Raw genomic sequence first — 19,552 nt, forward strand, 5'->3', positions numbered from 1 at the left:
TTGTAGGAAAAAAAAAAATCCACTAAATGGTTGTGGGGGTAAGCACTCATAAACCCTATACCTCTTCAGGAGTAGCCATTACTAATCCTGACACAAAGGTGCTTACTGCCGTGTGGCACCTTGGAAAACAGAGCGCTGCGATAACATTTAACAAAAACAAGAAGAGGAGAGAGGCGCGGTGTTTCCAGCTTGATGGAAGGTATCGCAAATAATGTGGGAATGAAGCAAAATCGTGAAAAACCGTTTATTTTAAAAAGCAGGTAAGTAAGACGCTGGTTCACCATGCAACACATTATGAATCATCAGCAAATTGTGGATACGTATATTCAAGTATCTAAGCACTTGAATGGCTCTTCTAGTTATTTGTAGCACTATAAGGAACGCTCTTTTTTTAAATTCGTTCGGATGTATTTACTCTGGTTTAAAGATTTGTCTGAATTAAACTACACTTTAATGCATAGGATAAAATACAAATATAATAAAAGCACAACTACTTAGAAAATGAAAGTTATTGTTAATCCCAAAATTCAAATTTCACACATTTTAAAGTTTTAGAGTTTTAGAAAGAAATGTTTGTTAATTTTAATGTAGCGACTAGAGCTCAGTTGTCTTCATCTTCATCTTCTTCCAAAAAGACACTTGAAAACATCCAAATACCTCCATACTGCTCATCTTTAACGTCCATCTTGTATTGTAGCCTCAACATGAGGAAAGGTTTTGGAAAAAAAGCTGAATAAGTCTATATTATTAAGGTTGTTTGTTGCAAAAGTTTAAAGAAAAACAAGTGATACAGTCTATAATCCGGGCAAATATCACAAGCATTTTTGCTTATAACTTAAAAAATAACAGAGTACTGTCAAAATAATCCCAACCCTTAGTCTACAAAGTTTGAATTTTACTTTAAATTCTAAAAGGACTTCACCATTTCGCCCACAGCCCCTGAACCAGCATGTTTTTTAGGTGCAAAAGTAATTGAATGTTGTTTTTCTGACCCCAAAAAAATGTGTCCTAGAAATCAGAATCTGATCTCCTCTCCACAAAAACGTTCTATATGTATGTATAGTATTGAAGTAGCGACTTCAAGGACAACTGTGAAAAACACCGCCTTCTTATCAGGAAAAAAAGAAAGATTTGTGGTATAAAAAGAATGTGTGTCGTTTTTCCCCCCGTCTCAAACTATGCTCTGTGACAGATGCAACGAAAGACTATGGCTTTAGAGCGCTGTAGCCTATAGGTAGCAGGCAAACTGCCAGTGATCCCAGTGACAGTTGTCTTGTTACTTGTCTTCATAGTTTGATTCGTGGTGTCAAGCTGTCACAAAACAGACTGGCATCCAAGTGCTCCCTGACTCGTCTCTCCCTCAATCTCTCCATTTCCCTCCTTGCCTGTCCTGCTTCTCTACTCCCAGTTAGTTTCTCCTCTTCCTCGCACTGCTTCTCGTGGACTTTTGCCCTCCTCTGAGGTACTTCCTGTTCCTTATTTCGCATCTCTAGGTTTTTTCAGTGTCCTCTTTTTTTTTTTTTCCTAGAGGGAAGGTTGGCCAAGTCTGGTCCTAATGAACCCTTCGAGCTCTAAAAGAGAGAGAGAGGAAAAAAAAAAAAACCCTGACGTCTTGAAGTGATCCTGGCGTGGTCTAAAGGAAGCCATCGTTGTGTTCAAGATGCATTTAATAAAAACGTCAAGATGAAAAGATTGGGCTCCCTCCTTTCCTTTTAGATCTAATATAGTTGACCGCGGAGTCATTACGATAAAATAAGACGATATTCCATGCAAACTTTTATCCTTTGTGATGGTTAAATTACACATGCTGTCAAGCGAGGCCGAGTTAAAAGGTCACACATCAACCTTGAGTGCACAGAGTCATCATTTTAAACCAGCTCGGCAGCTGATGTTTGCCTACAACTGTTATTTAAAGCAAATCTAGGTTAAATTTAGACCTAGTTTGCATTTTTTCTTTCATAATTGTACAGTCAAAACGCTTCTCAAACATGTTTCTTTCACCACCTGGGTACTAAAAGTACTTTTCCAAGCTCATATGAAAGAAAACAGACACATAAAAAACTTCTCCGGTCAGATGTGCCAGAAACAGATATGCTCAATCTTCCGAGAGGGCTGCTTCAACGTCTTAGTTGATTGAGTTTCCTTTGTCCGTTCTTTACGCCAATAAAAGCGATATATTTCTACATTTCCACAAAGTGCGTATTGCAAATTTTACCATGAAACGCTGTGTACTCTTTTGACATCATTTTGACCAGTCATGGCTCATGTAGGATAAATACCGGGGCCATTATTTTTACAATTCTCTTCGCTACGTAATTTCGTCTGGGCGACCGGCCCGGAGAGTCTGCGAGTGTCATGTGACCACCAAACTGCTCGACTCGTTGAACTCACCAGGAAGCTAAAAACCTGAAACTGACACAAGAACATTTTTTTCTAAAATGTCAAAAAACGGACATGAAGTATGTGGCAATGGCGCAACAGAGGTATTGCAGTTTCACTGTCCTGACACTGGATTATCCTGAAATACATTATTTTTTATTTTTTAACCAGTAAGTAACTAACACTACAGCAAACTTTTAAAGTAAGGTATTAACAAGTTGTTGTTTTTTTTCTATTTTTTATTTAAAACGAAGCATAGTTTCCATTAATCTAGATTAAAAATGTGTGCGGCCTAGTAAGTAGAAGTTCCACTTGGCAAATCATTCTATAATGGATTTATTTTATTAATACTTACTCTAAGTATAACTTGATGAAGTTTTAAGTACTGTTTTGTCTTCGTCCTGCTTGAGAAATGTATTTTTAACACATTTCTTTTTACTTCTTTTTTTAACATTTGAGTGAATATTGAGCTATTTATATATATATATATACATTTTAACATTTCTTTTTACTTCCTTTTAAATGTTAAAAAAAGGAGTAAACAGAAAAGTCTTAAAAAAAAAAGTATATATTACAAGTATTTTCAATCCATTTACAATTGAGGATGTTTATGTGTATTTTATTTATATATTTTGGTGTAATTGTGTTTTAGTTTCCCATCATAGTTTAGCTCGTCGCTTCTCTTCTAGCTTGGAAACCCCTCACTACTGTCTCAATATTATCCTCATCAAAAAACCATCATGTATTTTTCTTGTTACCAACCATTTCTATGTACAAAAAAAAAAACAGAATAAAGTTACAGATTAAAACCCAACAGTTGGTGCCGATGGCCCCTACTGTATCACAATGACCCTCGCATTGCGCCAACCCATGATGGATCAACGGCAATCAGTTGTTTTCTCTCCACAACAAATGACTTCCCCCGACGACCATTCCTGCGTCTGGAATAGTCGTCAAACAAGTGCAAGAGCCGCCGGTGATTAATCGGTACTGAAAAACGAGCCCCTCTTATTATTCCTGGCAGAGTGTAAACAACCGCTGCTTTGACAAGCCTCCCTTTTCTGCCACGCACACTCAAGGGTATCGGCACAGTTCAACCGCTGTCAAGACGGAGTGCCGGTTGCGGCACAATGGCGGAATGAAAACAGGGGGCAGGAGAGGCAGGCGAGACAGACAGCCGGCCGCCCTGTTAAGTCATGGTCTTGTTTCAGGCGTCGTATCAATCACTGTATTTCTCTTCTTTTGTGTTGCTTTCAGCGGTCAAGGTGGACACGCGGAGAAAGGGCTTTTTTTTTGTTGTTGTTGGAGGTCTCAGATGCGAGGAACCCGACAGGTTTTAATTTCCGCGGAGATGCTTACTAATAGACGTATCAATCGTCTCCACCGATAAATAACGCTAGGCCCGGGTCAATTCTTTTTATACCTTCAGATGTTCAATATTCAAGCACATGGCTCACACAGACACTGGCAAACAGGCCTGATGATAAATGGCTAAAAGCTGAGGTGTGTTTTCACATGGCCCATATATAAGGCCTGTGCGCTCCTAATTTGATACTTATTCTATGAAACAGTCATGTTGGGGGGGGGGAATGGATGTGGATAGAGACAGACGGTCCCATACATCATTCTAATTATTCTTTAATAAACCCAGCAGCTTCCAGGAGACAGATCGCAGGCAACTACTGCCACCTAGAGTCGGTGTTGGGTACAGTTTAAACGTTGCTTCATTGGGATTTCAAACAAGGAATTTCTTAAATATTTCAGAAAAAAACAAAATAGTGATTATCATCTACGGTTAATCCGACTATAAAATGTCTTCTAGATTAAAGAGTTGAGCAACTGCATTTTCACTCGGGCAGCTGTTTATGTTTAAAAACACTTTCCTGTTTTTTGTTTTTTTTTCCACTGACATATAACTTGCGACTTGGAAAAATACACAAAAAACTACAATCAACATCTGTTTGGATGTAACAGCCCATCATGTAAATAACCTTTCCCGGAAAAACAAAAAAAAAACAAAAAGATGCTTTTGTTTCTCCACAGGAAATGTTTCACTGCAGTTGTAATTCGTTTGCAGCGCATGTTTGTATGTGTTTGGAGACGAATGAGACAAAAGAGTCAATGTGTTCACTGTGGCATCTGTTTACACTTGCCAGGACAAACACACACAAGCACACACGCATTTGTACGAAGGGAGAGAGAGAGAGAGAGAGAGAGAGAGAGAGAGAGAGAGAGAGGGAGAAGGAAATCTGGATTATGTTGGCTCCGAGGTATGGACAAGGCAAACCAAAACTCATCTTGAAGCAATTCGAGGACAGAAACACAGGGAAAAGTTGCAGGAAGAGATGGAGCGAGGGAGGGAACCGGGTTGAAGTATCCCAGTCCCCCCGAGGGGGAGCGAGTCCAGCTGCAGCCTGTTGGTGTGTTGACGTCATGCCCACTCGCTCGCAAACACACACACACTAAATGGAGACATAAACAAACCTGTGCCATGGTTGACCTAACTATGATCGCCTCATTAGTTGCCAATCACTTTGCATCACAGGCAGCAGTGGCTTTTAGAAATGAAGACAAATGGCCCGCAGTTTGGAGTCAAAAGTCCTTTTTATACAAGTAGTGGTAGTCGTTTGTTTACTTTATTTACTCAAATATGTGGTCACTGTGTTGATTACAGTTATTCTGTATAGTGGTTTCTAATCTTTTGACAATTATTGTTATTGTCTTACAAAACCCAGAATCCTGTTCCAGTAGTAATAGAAGCTTTTATGTTAACAGCTCTTCGCTACAGTACTCACTGGGTTACATGCTTTGAGGCAGAAGTTTGGAGACGGCGGTTGCATTTATTTCCAAAATAAGTCCTTTTAGAAAGAGACACCTAACCCTTTCTCTCATTTTGACATTTCAGTTTTCATTAAAGTTCAACTAATGTGTTGATTTAAGTGTATCTTAAATAGATGTTGGAATCTATTGTATCATCATTGTCTTTTTGTACAAAACTCTCTTTTCATTGAAATATTTACTTTAGAAAATCGTATTAAGCCCCGCCCACTGAAAAACACTACTTTTTTTTGTAGATGAAATCTCGTTTACCATAACCATGCCCAGTCTGCTGTGATTGGTCAAGCATCCAGGTTTGTCAGCGCAGGTCATTAATTCCCGGAATTCTCGGCCTCCAAGGGACTCGTTGTATAAACAAAGCAGGGCGTGATTACAGCTGGCTGAAGGAAGAGTGAAGCCATTATTACTTCATAATGGACTCCACTCTCGTAACCTCTTGTTCGCCCAGATTTCAGACGGGGGAGAACTTTATAAAGTAATAAGTTAAAAACATGGTCATTACTAAAGACTTACTGCATCTTGGAGAGGAAGACTTCAACATTTGACGTGTTGGAATTTTAAGAAGCACTTGATTTTCAGAGCGAGTCAAATTATTCATCTTGAATATTTAGCTATAAATAATATTTTTTATATAAATCTCCCGTCACTTTAAAAACTAATTTTCTCCATTAGGATGCCAAGTGAAGTGTATAAGTATCTGTAAAAATTAAAAAGGTATGTGACTTTTCTCCACTGGTGAGACCTAAATATTTCTATTTTATTTTGTGCTGCGAACGTTTGTTCTTACAAGCAACGATCCTTCTTATCTGTATGGTCTAAATCCTTAAAATCTGTTTTATAATGAGCATCGTTACTCCTTGTTACCATGTATAAATAAGTGTCTCAACTTAACCACACCTTACATCTGCAAACCTTGTCGTGCAATATTTGTATGTCATTTTTCACTACAGTTTAAGTCGTACGCGCCGAACCACCTTCTTTGACATTTGACGAGACGCAGAGTCCATTGTGGGTCACATTCCTGTGGTTTTAATTGAAAACAGCTGCTGAATGAGAATGCCTTAAACAGATTTCCTTATAAAAAATAAAAAAAGGAAAGTCAAAAACATCATACATCTTTGTCCAGTGTCGGGTTCTCATTACATTAATCACGTTTTGCCGCTGTTTATTTTCAGGAGGAGGATAAAGACAGAGATAACATTTTTTTAAAATCTGGATCAAGCTCAAATTAAATAACGTGCTGCTTCTTTCCTAATTGCGTCTTTGTTTAAAAAAAAAAAAACATCTGGATAGCTGTACGACAAACAAGTTATCCTTCATTTGATGGAATAAGAAACACAGATGATTCCAGTGAATAATAAATTAGGAATCAATTGTGAGTTTAGAAAAAAGATTGTAACAACACCATTTTTGGATACGTCAGTATCTACTGATTGATGCTCAAAACCTAATAAATCATAAAATACTAATAAAATGAAAACTTTCTGGTCGAACAGAGGAGATATTGATTGGTAATTCAAGGGAAGCAGAGAAACAATCTCCGGTGACGTATTGGGATCAGGTGCACATGTACGATGCCTGTGATTTGTCACATTTCCCTCTCCTCGTTGTTATTATTTGTGAATCCTCGCTCGTACTGTTTTCATCATTTCCCCTGGAAAAATAGTTTCCAGCTGTTATCTGATCTACTGAGGGGGATGTTGTAAACCTGCCCCTCTCTTTAATGTCACCATCGGCTAAAAGCCTCTGGAAAGAGTGATTTAGTCCTTCGACAACGACATTGTCTAATTCTGCTCCGGCATCTACAACAGACGGAGTGACGTTCGTGCATGTGTGCGAGACGGCTCAATAAAATGCCTTCTTTATACAAGGGCGCAGATGCCGTCTGGGCCGGAGTAATGAAAGTAAATGTCTCAGGTTACCCCCTTGTGAGAAAGCAGGGGTGTATGTGTCTATATCGTTCCAGTGTTGTTGAATGTGAAAAGGAGGTAAAAAAAAAAAAAAAAAAAGTCTGATGAATTAAGATAAGGATTGAACAAAACCTTGTCAACCTATTTTATCTTCTCTCCTTTCCACGCTCGCCCCGAGCACAATGCAATGCGTGTTTGATGACTAGCCTTGGTTTGAAAGCATCACTCTTGCCGTCTCTGTTTTCACCCTAGTGACAAGCTATTTAGCAGGTGTTCAGCAGTCTGTGGGCTGCTGCTCTGGAGCAGTCCTATTTGTAATGGTGTCTGCTTGGGATTTCTCTTTCCTCGCACTCTTCTGTTGCTTGTCATTCCAGAAGAGCCCCTCGTGGGGTAGACGTACAAGAGCATATTGTTTGACCGCCGACATCTTTTAGCAAATCATTCCATTAGCTGTATTTAGATTATATTAAAACAGTTCATTGATTAAGACTTTTTCTGTCAAGGGAATTAAACAATACATTTAGAAATATAAGATGTTTTTTTTAAGAGTTTTTAACTGCCAACAAATTGTAGTATTTAGGTTAGGTTAGGTTAGGTAGAACTTTATTGATCCCTCAGGAGGTCTCCTTTGGGAAATTGTTTTTCCAATTAGACACAGCAATACAGACCATTATTTGTTTATTTTTATTGAATAATAGTAAGTAAGTAATAGTTATTTGTAAAGAATATTGCTAGACAGTGGAGTCTACTGACTCCTTTAAGAAACATCTTAAGACGTTTCTATTTGTTCAGGCTTTTCCTTGAATTTCTCGAACTCCTGTTGTGTTCTCAGTATTATCTTGATCTTTAAAGTATGTACTTTTTTGAGTATTGTTTTGATTGTTTAAGCGCTTTGTGACCCTGGTCTCGAAAAGCGCTATACAAATAAATATTACTTACTTACTTACTTACTTACAAGGGTCACAAAACGCTTTAACAATAAAAAAAACAATACACAGTTAAAATATATACTTATTATTAATCATAATAATAATAATAATAATAAAATTGCATTTTATCTGAAAAAAAAAAATCGAAAGAGTTTACTTTACAAACATATTTGTACTGATCACAAGACTGCTCATTATCGCTTCCAAAAAATGCCACTTTATATTTGCAATACCATGTTTTTGAAGTGGATTTAAGTAGAAAAAGAAGTCTGGTTACAGAAGTGATGAAGCAGTGTTACATTTTTTTAGAGCTCTGCTGGAGGCACCCTTTGGAAAATAATGAGGGATGAGATTTTTACGGTTCAAAGCAACAAATTTAAGTGTAGAGTGCCATCTAGTGGCGTCTGAAAACAAGTGTATTACTTCATGAAACTTCATTCAACCAGTAATACTTAACAGCAGTTGGGCTTGTTTAGGGTTTTTTCCAAATCACAGAGAAGGATGGAGAATATATATATATTTTCTCAATTTGTTATCTTACTGTAACAGTAGGCTACTTTCATCAATAACTACATAGTATATACTTTATTGAATATTGTTTTGATTGTTTAAGCGCTTCGTGACCCTGGTCTGGAAAAGCGCTATACAAATAAAAATTACTTACTTACTTACTTACTTACTTACTACGTTTTTCATGCCAGATGTTTGGGAATTGCATATAGCATCGATGGATCAATAGTCAAACTGTATCATGATACAGTGTCTTCATTTTATAAGGCCACTAGATGGCACTCTCTGCATTATAAGGCATATATATATATAGGCATTTTAATGTTAAAATACTGTATCATGATACTGTATCTTTACAACACAGCTGTTTCATGATACAATATCTTCATTTTGTATAACTCGTAATCATTGGCTCTGATCTCCTAATTCAATCAAATCTTTTTATTCAGAGTGCCATCTAGTGGCGTTTTAATATTCAGACGGTGTATCATGGCCATACAGTATATTTAAAACACAGATGTTTTATGAAGCCTCATCAACTGTCAGCCCACACCAGCAGCATTTCTGTATGTGTACGTTGTTGTAAAAAAGATCAAGGACTTCCGTGGGTTTATAAACGAGTCAGTAGTTTTTCGTTTGTTCAGGCCGGCTCCAACATAAACGCGCAGCAGACAAAGATTCCGAAACCATCAATCTTACATATGATACCATCTAGCGTTTCTCAAAACCACATTGAATTGGCACTGAATCCACACACAGCTTGATCTTCCATTTCCTGGTTTCAACTCTGCAGAGTGCGATGACCGACTCGGACATTTCCCGAGCGGAGACGTGGGGCTCAAAGGTGTCCCCGAAAAAAGCAGGTCTGACTCGAAGCACAAACAGACTTGGCATTCATAGCACCGCCGTCGGAAACCCGAGAGGAGTCCGACCCTTTCGCAAATAAAGCGTTGGGGTCCGTGTTTTGTTTCGCTGCCAGACACATCTTTACTGATTAGGCAATATGAATGATGAAACAGCTTGAAATGTATTTCATTTAGCTCCCCAATTCTGGCTAAGTGATCTATTTAAAAAAAAAAATGTAATTTGGACTGGAGGGCTTGCTACAGGGTAACATCCAGGGCACTCTTTTGGGCCCGGCTGCATGTTGCCTCCCTGCTGAATAAGAATGAATGTCTTCAGGCTAAAAGAGTAATAAAGTTATTTTCAGGCTTGACAGCCTGTGCAGGGAGGCTATAAGGAGGGGTCTCTGTGCCCTCTACTATCCCCTGACTAATCAGTTGGATTTTGGGAATAAATGATGGCTGCTGTAAATGTTGCATGAAAGAGACGCAGGGTTGTGTGCAAGTGTGTACGGGATGTTAATTGATGAGAGTTATAGGTAACTGCTAGTAGCACGGGGGGATTCATTACCGCTGAAGTGGAACAACTGCATCCACGGCTGTTTGCTGTGTCTCATGAACACAGACACACACTCCAACACACACACACACACAATGGACTGCGAACACCTTTCTTTCTCTTTTTCCCCGGGAAAAAAAAAAGTTAACAAATTCGCAGCTCAGGCAATTAAAACAAACCAACTGGCTTGTTTTAACTCCACATTTAATCCGCTGTGAAGAGTTACAAAGTATGAACATTTTTTTGGGGGAGTGACGGATCCAGGGGAAAAATAAGCGTTTATGTCAATTGTAGAGAAAGACACAGCCACTTCTGGTTAAAGGATTTAGGTCATACTCTAACTGGCTGACATGAAGGCAGGGCGGGATACAAATCCTGGTGTGGAGTATAACTCCAGAATCACTGACAAAAAAAAAAAGAGGGGCGGCGGCGTGCCTTTGCTCGAGAACTTCTTGACCTGAATTTCCTAAGCCAGCCTTTTTCACAGCAGCATGGGAGTTCAGAGCAGGAGCCAGATCTCTCTTTCTTCGTTCGTTCAAGTCCTCCGTGCGAAACATGATCAAGAATGTAATTAGGTGTTTACCATGTTGTTGTACTTGTGCGCACCTACACAAGTGAGAGTGTGTGTGCACGATCCTTTTGATGTGTGAGGTGGTGAAGTGTCTGCGTGTTCAGGGGTGGTATGAAGATGTCCTTGAAACTATTACAACCCCTGTTTGTTTTCCGTGCTTCGGGGGTTTGCGCGTGTGGAGGTAATCAGTATGTGTTTATGCTATCTGTCACCGTGATCGTCTCCATCTCCCTCTTGCACCGTCCGCCTTCGCTTTTACAATCCCCTGACACCAGTGAGGCAACGCAGACCAAATTCCAAATCAATGGAGTCGATAGGGTTTGAAATTGAATAGGTAGGAAAAAATATTTAAATCACAAACTAGAGAGAGATTAAATAACGGCATGACGAGAAGGCAGATTGTACTTTTTGAGTTTAAAAAAAACAGATTGATCAATGGTTTTGGGCAACACGTTCACTATAGAGCAGAAGCTGGGCAAAGTGCGGCCCCGGGGGCCACATGCGGCCCTTTGACTGTATTTATGCGGCCCTCATAATGTCAAAGTATGATCATGTATAAATGGTTTTTAATGCATTAACAAATGTATTTTGTATTTATTATTCATTTACATTTTCCCTCCTTTCTTGTGTGTCATTTCTCGAGTATATATAAATCCCTCAAAACATTTTTTTTAAGTTAGATAAAGTAATGGTTTGAAAAAAACTTGTATTTACAAGAATAAAATTGCAGCTTATTTAGCTTAATAAATGTCACGGCCTAATGACGAACGTCCTTTTTTTGAGGGATTTTCTCATCTTTCTTTTTACTTGACGGCCCCTAACAACATTCACAGAATCTAACGTGGCCCTTGAAGAATTATAATTGCCCACCCCTGCTATAGAGTGAGTAGATAATAATCTCTAAGATGAATCATGAAAATATAAATAAAAATCCATTCCACGATTAATTCCGGTTTCCTTTTCCAACGAGAAAATACATCTTAGAATGAGTGAAATAGTTTTTACCTCCAGAAGCCACGGCTTGAGTTTGCGGTCCAAGATAATGTCAAAGCCCAGGAGCTCAAAGCAGACGCTGTCGCTCCCTGGTGGCTGTCCGGGGCGGCACATGCGGTATGCATGGAGCACATGTGGTTCAGCCACTATTAAGGTTTTCACTACCAGCTCCTGAATGAATGAGAATAAAAAAAAAAATGTATTAAAATAAATCGTTATAATTCTGTTGACATTTCCATAAAGTTGTTTGACCCGACATGAGTCTACGTTTTTCTGTGTGCATGTCAGTGTGAAAGCAAACCCAAACAACACAGCGCTTCTGGCTCAAGACTATTTAAATTTCACTCACAGTCTATTTCCAAAAGTCAGCGATGGTCCAACTGTGTCTTTAGCAGCTTCTAACCCCGTGCGCCTTTTTTTTTAGTGTGTGTGTGTGTGTGTTTGCATGTATATTTTCTGGCTGCTACCTGGCGGCCTATCCCCCAAAGCAACATGGGTAAATATGCTTCCCTTCCCTTCTCACACACGCTGACATGGAAACACACACACACACACACACACTGCCTGTTGGAGCTTCCGCCTCACCAGTGGAGCCCCATGCAGTTTGGCATGTAGTCTGCCCGCAACAATCTTCTTCTGGGTGCAGGAGAGAGGCGCTGTGGTCTGGTTCTGGACTGATAAGGCTGAAGCCCCACGACCACCAATTCTATCTGTCTGTCTGATGTCACACAGTTCCATCCATCTGTCCCTCCAACACCCCCCAATTGACCCACAGGCAGCCCAGTACAAACACCTGCTCCTACAACAAAAAGTACCGGGACTCCGCATTTCGTGTGTGTGTGTTTGTGCCCAAGCTTGTGTCCAAAAAATTATTATTTTTTTGCTTAAGTTATCTTTTTCTCATAGTTTTTTTTTTACTTGTCACAAAATAAGTCACAAAAGCAAAAAGAAACATATCTTTTCTTTTAAGTAACAAAATTAATTTGTGGCCACGAAATATATATATAATTTTTTTTTACCATGTCACGCCGAGACTCGCACACAAAAAATTGAAATTTTTTGTCCCAAACTCTTATTTATTTTGACTTATCTTTGATTGTTGGCTCACCATATTTAACATTTTCGCTTCCATTTTATTTAAAAACAAACTGCAAAACCTCCAAGTGTTTAAAGAGTAATAAGCCCTTTTTTATTGTGTATTAATCTCATTACTTTGATTAATATCATTCATTAATATTGGACTGTGTATTTATTTATTCATATTTTTTAATGTAAGGGTATGGCATCTGTTTATAATACATATCTTCTGTTGGAACCAATTAATTAAACTCTAAAATGAAGTTTTTTAAAAGTGTAGAAAATTCCAATAACTCACTGAAACGTCCCCCCAAAATTTGGCCACGTCGTAGTCGTTGGCACGTAGAAACTCGGTGAACCAGCTGATGGATCTCTTGCTGCCTTTGTCCACCGTCTCGTCCCGTTCAAAGTTCTCGTTGTGTTTGTTGACGGAGTAGTTGGTCAGATGCATGTAGAGTTGGCTCTGAGGGGGGATTAGAAATAAGAGGGTCACGATTCCAGACGATCAGAGACAAAATAGAGACATTTCAAATCATGTTGGGGTTTTTTTTCAAATATTGTATTCATCTTTATTTAATCATCACAGTTATGAGATAATCTTTATTTTGTATATCTTGTCTTGAACCACATTCATATTTATTCAAGCTTATTTGTTCATTAAATCTTATATAGAGTTATTATTTTCTATTTTATTTTCTCATGGGTAGAGAATAATTAAAAGCATTTTATATGTATTATTATATAATTATATATTATACAAGTATTATTATGTGTAGGACTGCACAAGGTTATACGACTTATCAATAATTAAAGTGCCTATTTATCAAAATGTATTTGCTTAGAAAATATTCAATTTTGATGAAGAAGACATTTTAAAAGTAAAAAAAAAAGCTCCTATGTTATATTTTCAACTCTAGATATTTCATAAAAAAATATTTAATGTTGCTAATTATTATTATTATTATAGTTCCTTATTTGCTAATATTCGCTTCTATTTGTACACAGAACCATACAAGTGCAAGAAAAAGTCTCATATTATTGTTTCAAATGCATGCAGTGATTGTTTATACGCCGGTTCTGACGAGCATCTCCCAGACAACCTTGTCTGCTTAATAAAAAAGTGGTGACCTCAGCCTCCTCTCACTGCCGGCGTGGGAGTTGCTTTGTGAGGGATTAAATTCATCTTCATGGCATAACTCACTTCTCCCGTGTCACATAAAGGGCCGGCGTGTCAATGGGTGAGTGTGAAGATAAGCATCGCGCTCGATAAAAGTCTTGTGTTATCTGCCGCAACAGAATAAGCTTAAGCAGGTGCAGAACCTCAAGGCAAGTATGAGCGGCTCGGTATTACAACAGACAGCTGGCATGTGGACACACACCCAGCTGTGTGGGTACTGTACATGCGTGCACGCCTCACTGTGTGGAGTTTAAAGCACAATATTTGACCTTTGGTTCAGAAAAAAGATGAGATAAACTTTGTATTAAGCTGAATTAAACATCATTGTATTAAAATTACATGTGTCTCTAAGATGTACCTGTATTAACTAATTTTTCATTTTACATTGGAAGCTTATTATGTAGAAAAATATACAAATACAAAGAATAATTCTGGTGTTTTTCCTCCCAACGACAAGTATTTACATTTGACAGCTCTCCTGTCATGTCTTTTCTGAAAGTTAAAGTAAGGTAAGGTAAGGTAAGGTAAAACTTTATTGATCCATTGAAATTGTTTTTTTTCCAATAGCCACAGAAAATACAGCAATTTTTCATAAAAAAATAAATCAAAATAAAATAAGAAAAAGAACATAAAGAGAAAGAACAAGATGATGCAATCTAAGTCTAAAGATAAAGATGAAGATAAAGTACACTTTATGGCAAGAATGACCACCATATTTAGAATAAAACTGACATTAAACACCTCTGAACCTTTCCACTATTACAATTCAAACACAAAATTAAACATTATTCAGTCCGTTTGTTTTTCAGAAAGTTTTTAAAATCCAAAGACACTTTTATTCGTGCAGGCTTTTCCTTGATTCTCTGAGACTCCTGTGTTTGTCTCGGTGTTGTCTTGACCTTTTTAGCATATATTTTATCGGGTTTTGTTTGAATTGTTTAAGCGCTTTGTGACCCTGGTCTAGAAAAGCGCTCTACAAGTATCACTTACTTACTTAACTAATCCGCACATATCTGACTCACCAGGTTCTCGTCGTTGGGCGCGTGATACTTTTCCGTGCCCAGTCGCACGAGGCCGTCGTTGTAGAGGAATATCCGAAGGGGGTCGCAGGAGGTGACGAGGATGTAGATGCGCAGGTCGAACTTGTAGCTTTCCATCAGGAACGGTTTGTCCAAGTACTCCTGGACGATGAAGTGCTCGTTGGCCGGCAACTTCTCACAGTTGCGGATAAGCGAGATCCTGGGGAAGGAAAAGAAACTTTTTTAATTCTCCGGGGGGATGATTTTTGAGCGTCGCCCGCTAGGTATTATAATGCGGTTAAGACGAAAAGGGATAATTAAAAAATGATAAATGGCAGTTTAGCAGAGGTCAGTGAACATGATTGATGACGTTGGAACAGTCTTGTGCAAAAAACCGATCCAAATAAAGTACACGGAAAGTTCAGCAAAGCGATTCAACTTCATCACAAATACTGAGTATCTTGTAGGTCTAAGATGAATGTTTTACCTCTTGATTTATCAGTGTGAAGAAAAAGGATGTCCTCTTAAACGGACCATATGGACCCGACAAGACTGGTCCAGAACTCAGCATCTAGACTTTTAACCGGTTCAACAGATGGCATTACATCCCCCCAGTGTTAGCTTCAGCACACTTGCTGACAGTCTGTTTTAAGAATGGATTTTAAAATCCAACTAATAACCTATGAATTCATCTTGGTCCTGCTTCCTTCTACTGAACATATATCTGGTATGTTGAACCAGATCGTAATCTTAGATCCTTGGGTGGTACTGTCGAGTAGTTGCTCCAAAGTCGAGGCTTAAATCAAAGGGGATCACATGGAGATAAGACTGGCCGAGTCCATGCCTTCTTTGAAATTCTTTTGAAAAGAAATTGACCCTTTTTTTTCATTTTTATTGCCTAGATAGATAAATAGATAGACTTTATTAATCCCTCTGGAGATCTCCTTCGGGAAATTTGGTTCCAGTTCACAGAAAGTTCCATAAAAAACCGAACAAGAACAAAGAGCAAACAAAAGAACTAAGTGCAAAATAAAGAACATACATCAAAATAAAGAATCTAGATCAAAAGGAAATAACTCAAAGAAAGAGTATAACAAAGAAAAAGTATTCAAAGATTAACATATACACTCCTGCCCCCAAACTCAGAAAGAAACAGTCTAATCGCACGAGGAACGAATGAGTCCCTGAGTCTAATGGTGTTGCATTAGAGGAGGAGCATTCATGCACTAGTTTATCAGTATCTGAGCTACAGTTCTGTTTATATAGTTCTGAATCCTGTTGTTTTGTTTGTTGGTTTAATATTCTTTGTGAACAGATGTCCTCAAAGATGATATAAAAAACAAGGAATACTTGTTGTTTATATTTATATGAGGGTATAAAAGTGATGTGCAGCATGATGGATGAGAAATAATGTTTGTTTTAGGTTCTCTCAATTCTCTCTAGATTAAATTCCTGTCGGCATAACTCACATCCCTTGACAGAAGCCTTGTGAAAGTTTACTTATTATCGTTAAGATGTTTTTTGTTTTAGCTCAGAAGCACAAAAAAAAAAAAAGAAGGTTGCAGGGTATGTGCTCTGTTTTGAATGAGCGTGACCTTCCACTGCTCTGCAACTTTCACTGGTTAGTTGAACTAAGATTCTTTCGGGTCCGCGGGGCATCACGCTCTGTGCCGCCGAGTCCATTATCTGGCAATCTTAATAAAAGTTGAGGAATAAATGAAGCAGAACACAAACACAATGGCAGGTCTGTGTGGGAAATGTGTTTCACTTTTATCAAACTCAATTTTCTTTTTTAGAATAAAGGCGGTTGCGATGTGTTTTTGGGTGGTTAATACGAACAGACGTTGAACTTCCTGTCAACTGACTGTCTAATTCCTTTGCTTTGGTAGAATGTCACCAGCACTCAGGACTGATTGTAGACAGGCCACAGCTGGTTGGACCCGTGACGGGTTGGTGCTGGTTTGTTTGGATATGGGCACCGTTGTTCCAAAATGTGACGAGTAACATCTGAATTTTAAAGTTGAAACAGAAGTCTCGTCACATAGATGGGAGTTTGAGTTTCTTCAAAAACTCATCGTCAGATTTACACCAAACATCTCACTCCCGCCATATATATAAAAATATATATATAATCGCAAGTCGCCATAACATAACACAATCAACCAATATATAAGTAAGTAAATATCTTTATTATATTATTTTTACTCAACAAAATATATATATATAAAAAAAACATAACAAATATCAGTCTTGTGTTTTATTTGAATTATTATTGCAAATAATACGAATACATTAGGTAATAAAAAAATCTGACATGAATTTTTATTAAATATTAGAAAGAATACTAATTAACTATTAAAACAAGTCATTCTGACGTACCACGATCAACAACCAACACTCCCGCCATATATATAAAAATATATATATAATCGCAAGTCACCATAACATAACACAATCAACCACTATATAAGCACCGATGAAAGTAAATATCTTTTTATATTATTTTCTTTATTTTAACTCAACAACAAAATAAATACTAAAAAGAATATAAAATAAATATCAGTCTTGTGTAGTATTTGTATTATTATTCCGAATAATCAGAATAAAAGAGACTATTAAAAACATCTAACTAAGATATTTGTATTTATTACTACAAAGAATACTCATATAATATCGCAATTTGACGTAATATGATCAGTGAACTATATTTAATCACTGACGAAAGTAAATATCTTTATTATATATTATGATTTTAAAAATTTGATTCAACAAAAAATAAGAATTAAAAAGAATACATTACAAATATCAGTCTTGTGTTTTATTTGAAATATTATTACTATCAATAAGAATAAATTAGGTTATAAAAAATCTAAGTTTAAATTTTATTTATTACTAGAGAGAATATTAATATATTATCACAAGTTGTAGTGACTTAACAAAAAACAATATAAAATGACTGAAGAAAGTAAATATCTTTATTATATTCATTCTTTATTTTTACTGAACATTTTTACTAAAAAATATCTTTAAATGAATAAATAGTAAATATCAGTATTGTGTTTTATCCTATTAAAAACATTTAACTAGCATATTTTTTATTTATTACTAGAAAGAAAACTACTATATATTATCGCAAGTCAACTGATCAACGACCAATATATAAGCACGGACGAAAGTAAATATCTTTATTACATTAATTTCTACTAAAAACAAAAAATATATGAATATAAGAAAACATATTAAATATCGGTCTTGTGTTTTCTTTGAAATATTATTACAAATAATAAGAATAAATTAGGTTATAAAAAATAACTAAATTGAATTATTACATCAAAGAATACTAATAAAAAACATAATAAAATCTGAGACTAGTCTGGAAATTTGTGAAAACACTAGTCATTATATGTGAGCTGAAAGTCGTTTAGAGTATTTTCAAAGTCTTCTGGTGTGTGTGTAGCATTTAACGCAGCATTATCAGTATGTCTGGCTGTAACTTCATCACTCATTGTTAAAGACTACATGCGGTGGCTATAAGCAGCAATACTGGCTGATGTTGTATTACCAAATTCATTTTGAATATTGATGCCAAGGTTGGATTTTTAAATAAGGTATCAGGTAGTCAGGGCAACAATCCAATAATAAGCTTCTCCGCCGATTAAGATCTTTTATTATCCTTGGGATCAAAGATGCAACAAAAGAAATTGGTGTTATTTCCAAATAATCCCTTAGTTATTTAACCGTAATGAAGCAAAAACAACATGAAGCTTAATTTACCCGAAAAAAAAAATCCAACTTGAAGTGAGAATCTAGGTCAGTTGTTGCCTCTTAGGATATCAAGTGCTAAACTCTTCACTCTGTGTGTTTTTTGAGGAGAACTTTTTGCCGGAACCCGGTGTGATGATTTATTAGCGTGCTCGGGTTGATCAATCACTCCACAAATCCAACGCCATCCCACCAACTGAGGAGCCGGTTTGCTTCACAAAGGAGGAGTTCATGGAGCCAACAAAAGAGAACAAGAAGTGGTTGTTGTGACTGACAGTCCCAGAGCCGGTTCTGACTGGCAGACGGAAGATCTGAATGATGAAGTCGGGGTTAACAGCGTTAGTTAGTGGAAGGATGTGGAGCCGACAGGACGACATGATTGATGAGCCGTGGTGTCGGATCATCACAGCCCACTTCCCTTTGCCTCTTTAATTTGGTACCAGTGGGGATCTCGCCTTCTTAAGCCTCGCCTTTATTTTGTTTCCCTCATAACAAGCTGCGCTCCAGACACAAACAATATCTTCATTTAGCCGGGGCCTACCCCAAAATAAATTACAGGCGAGAGATATAACTTAATTTCCTGGCTCGTCACAACACAAGGAGGAGAAGAAGAAAAAAAAAAGAAAGAGAGAAGATCTAATCTAGTGAGACTAGCGCTGTTGAGTGGTCGAGCCAAACTCATCATCTCTGATATTCCTAATGTATTGCAGTCATTCAGCCTCTGCTGCCTTTTATTCCTTAATAAATAAGGGCTTAGAGCCGCATGCGCTTATAAGTAATGTTCACATTATACCAGAAAGGACAAATTCAAAGAGAGTTACAGAGGGAAGAGAAGCAGGCGTGATTCTTACTTCAATACCTCCATCTGTTGGTCTTAAATATGGATGCAAACCCTTCTCTAATAGACTTTTCTGTTCTATATTCATTTGTGGTTAGTGCGATCGCCTCACAGCAAGAGGTTGCCGGTTCACTTCCAGATCGGACCT

At 37.5% G+C, this 19,552-nt stretch overlaps 1 protein-coding gene across 2 annotated transcripts in view; it reads right to left on the reverse strand.

The window, feature by feature from the left end:
- The window catches only part of ttll7 (tubulin tyrosine ligase-like family, member 7), an 80,698-nt gene that overhangs the window by 43,438 nt on the left and 17,708 nt on the right, over positions 1-19,552 (reverse strand). For both annotated transcript variants that reach the window (XM_087783601.1, XM_087783603.1), the window contains exons 7-9: positions 14,808-15,024; positions 12,907-13,071; positions 11,544-11,702 (exon numbers count right to left, since the gene is read on the reverse strand). In XM_087783601.1, the coding sequence (XP_087639727.1) occupies positions 11,544-11,702; positions 12,907-13,071; positions 14,808-15,024 (541 nt within the window). The remainder of the gene's footprint in view (positions 1-11,543; positions 11,703-12,906; positions 13,072-14,807; positions 15,025-19,552) is intronic.

The sequence above is a fragment of the Callionymus lyra genome, chromosome 2 (genome assembly GCF_982586985.1).
Source record: "Callionymus lyra chromosome 2, fCalLyr1.hap1.1, whole genome shotgun sequence".
Classification (NCBI taxonomy): domain Eukaryota; kingdom Metazoa; phylum Chordata; class Actinopteri; order Syngnathiformes; family Callionymidae; genus Callionymus; species Callionymus lyra.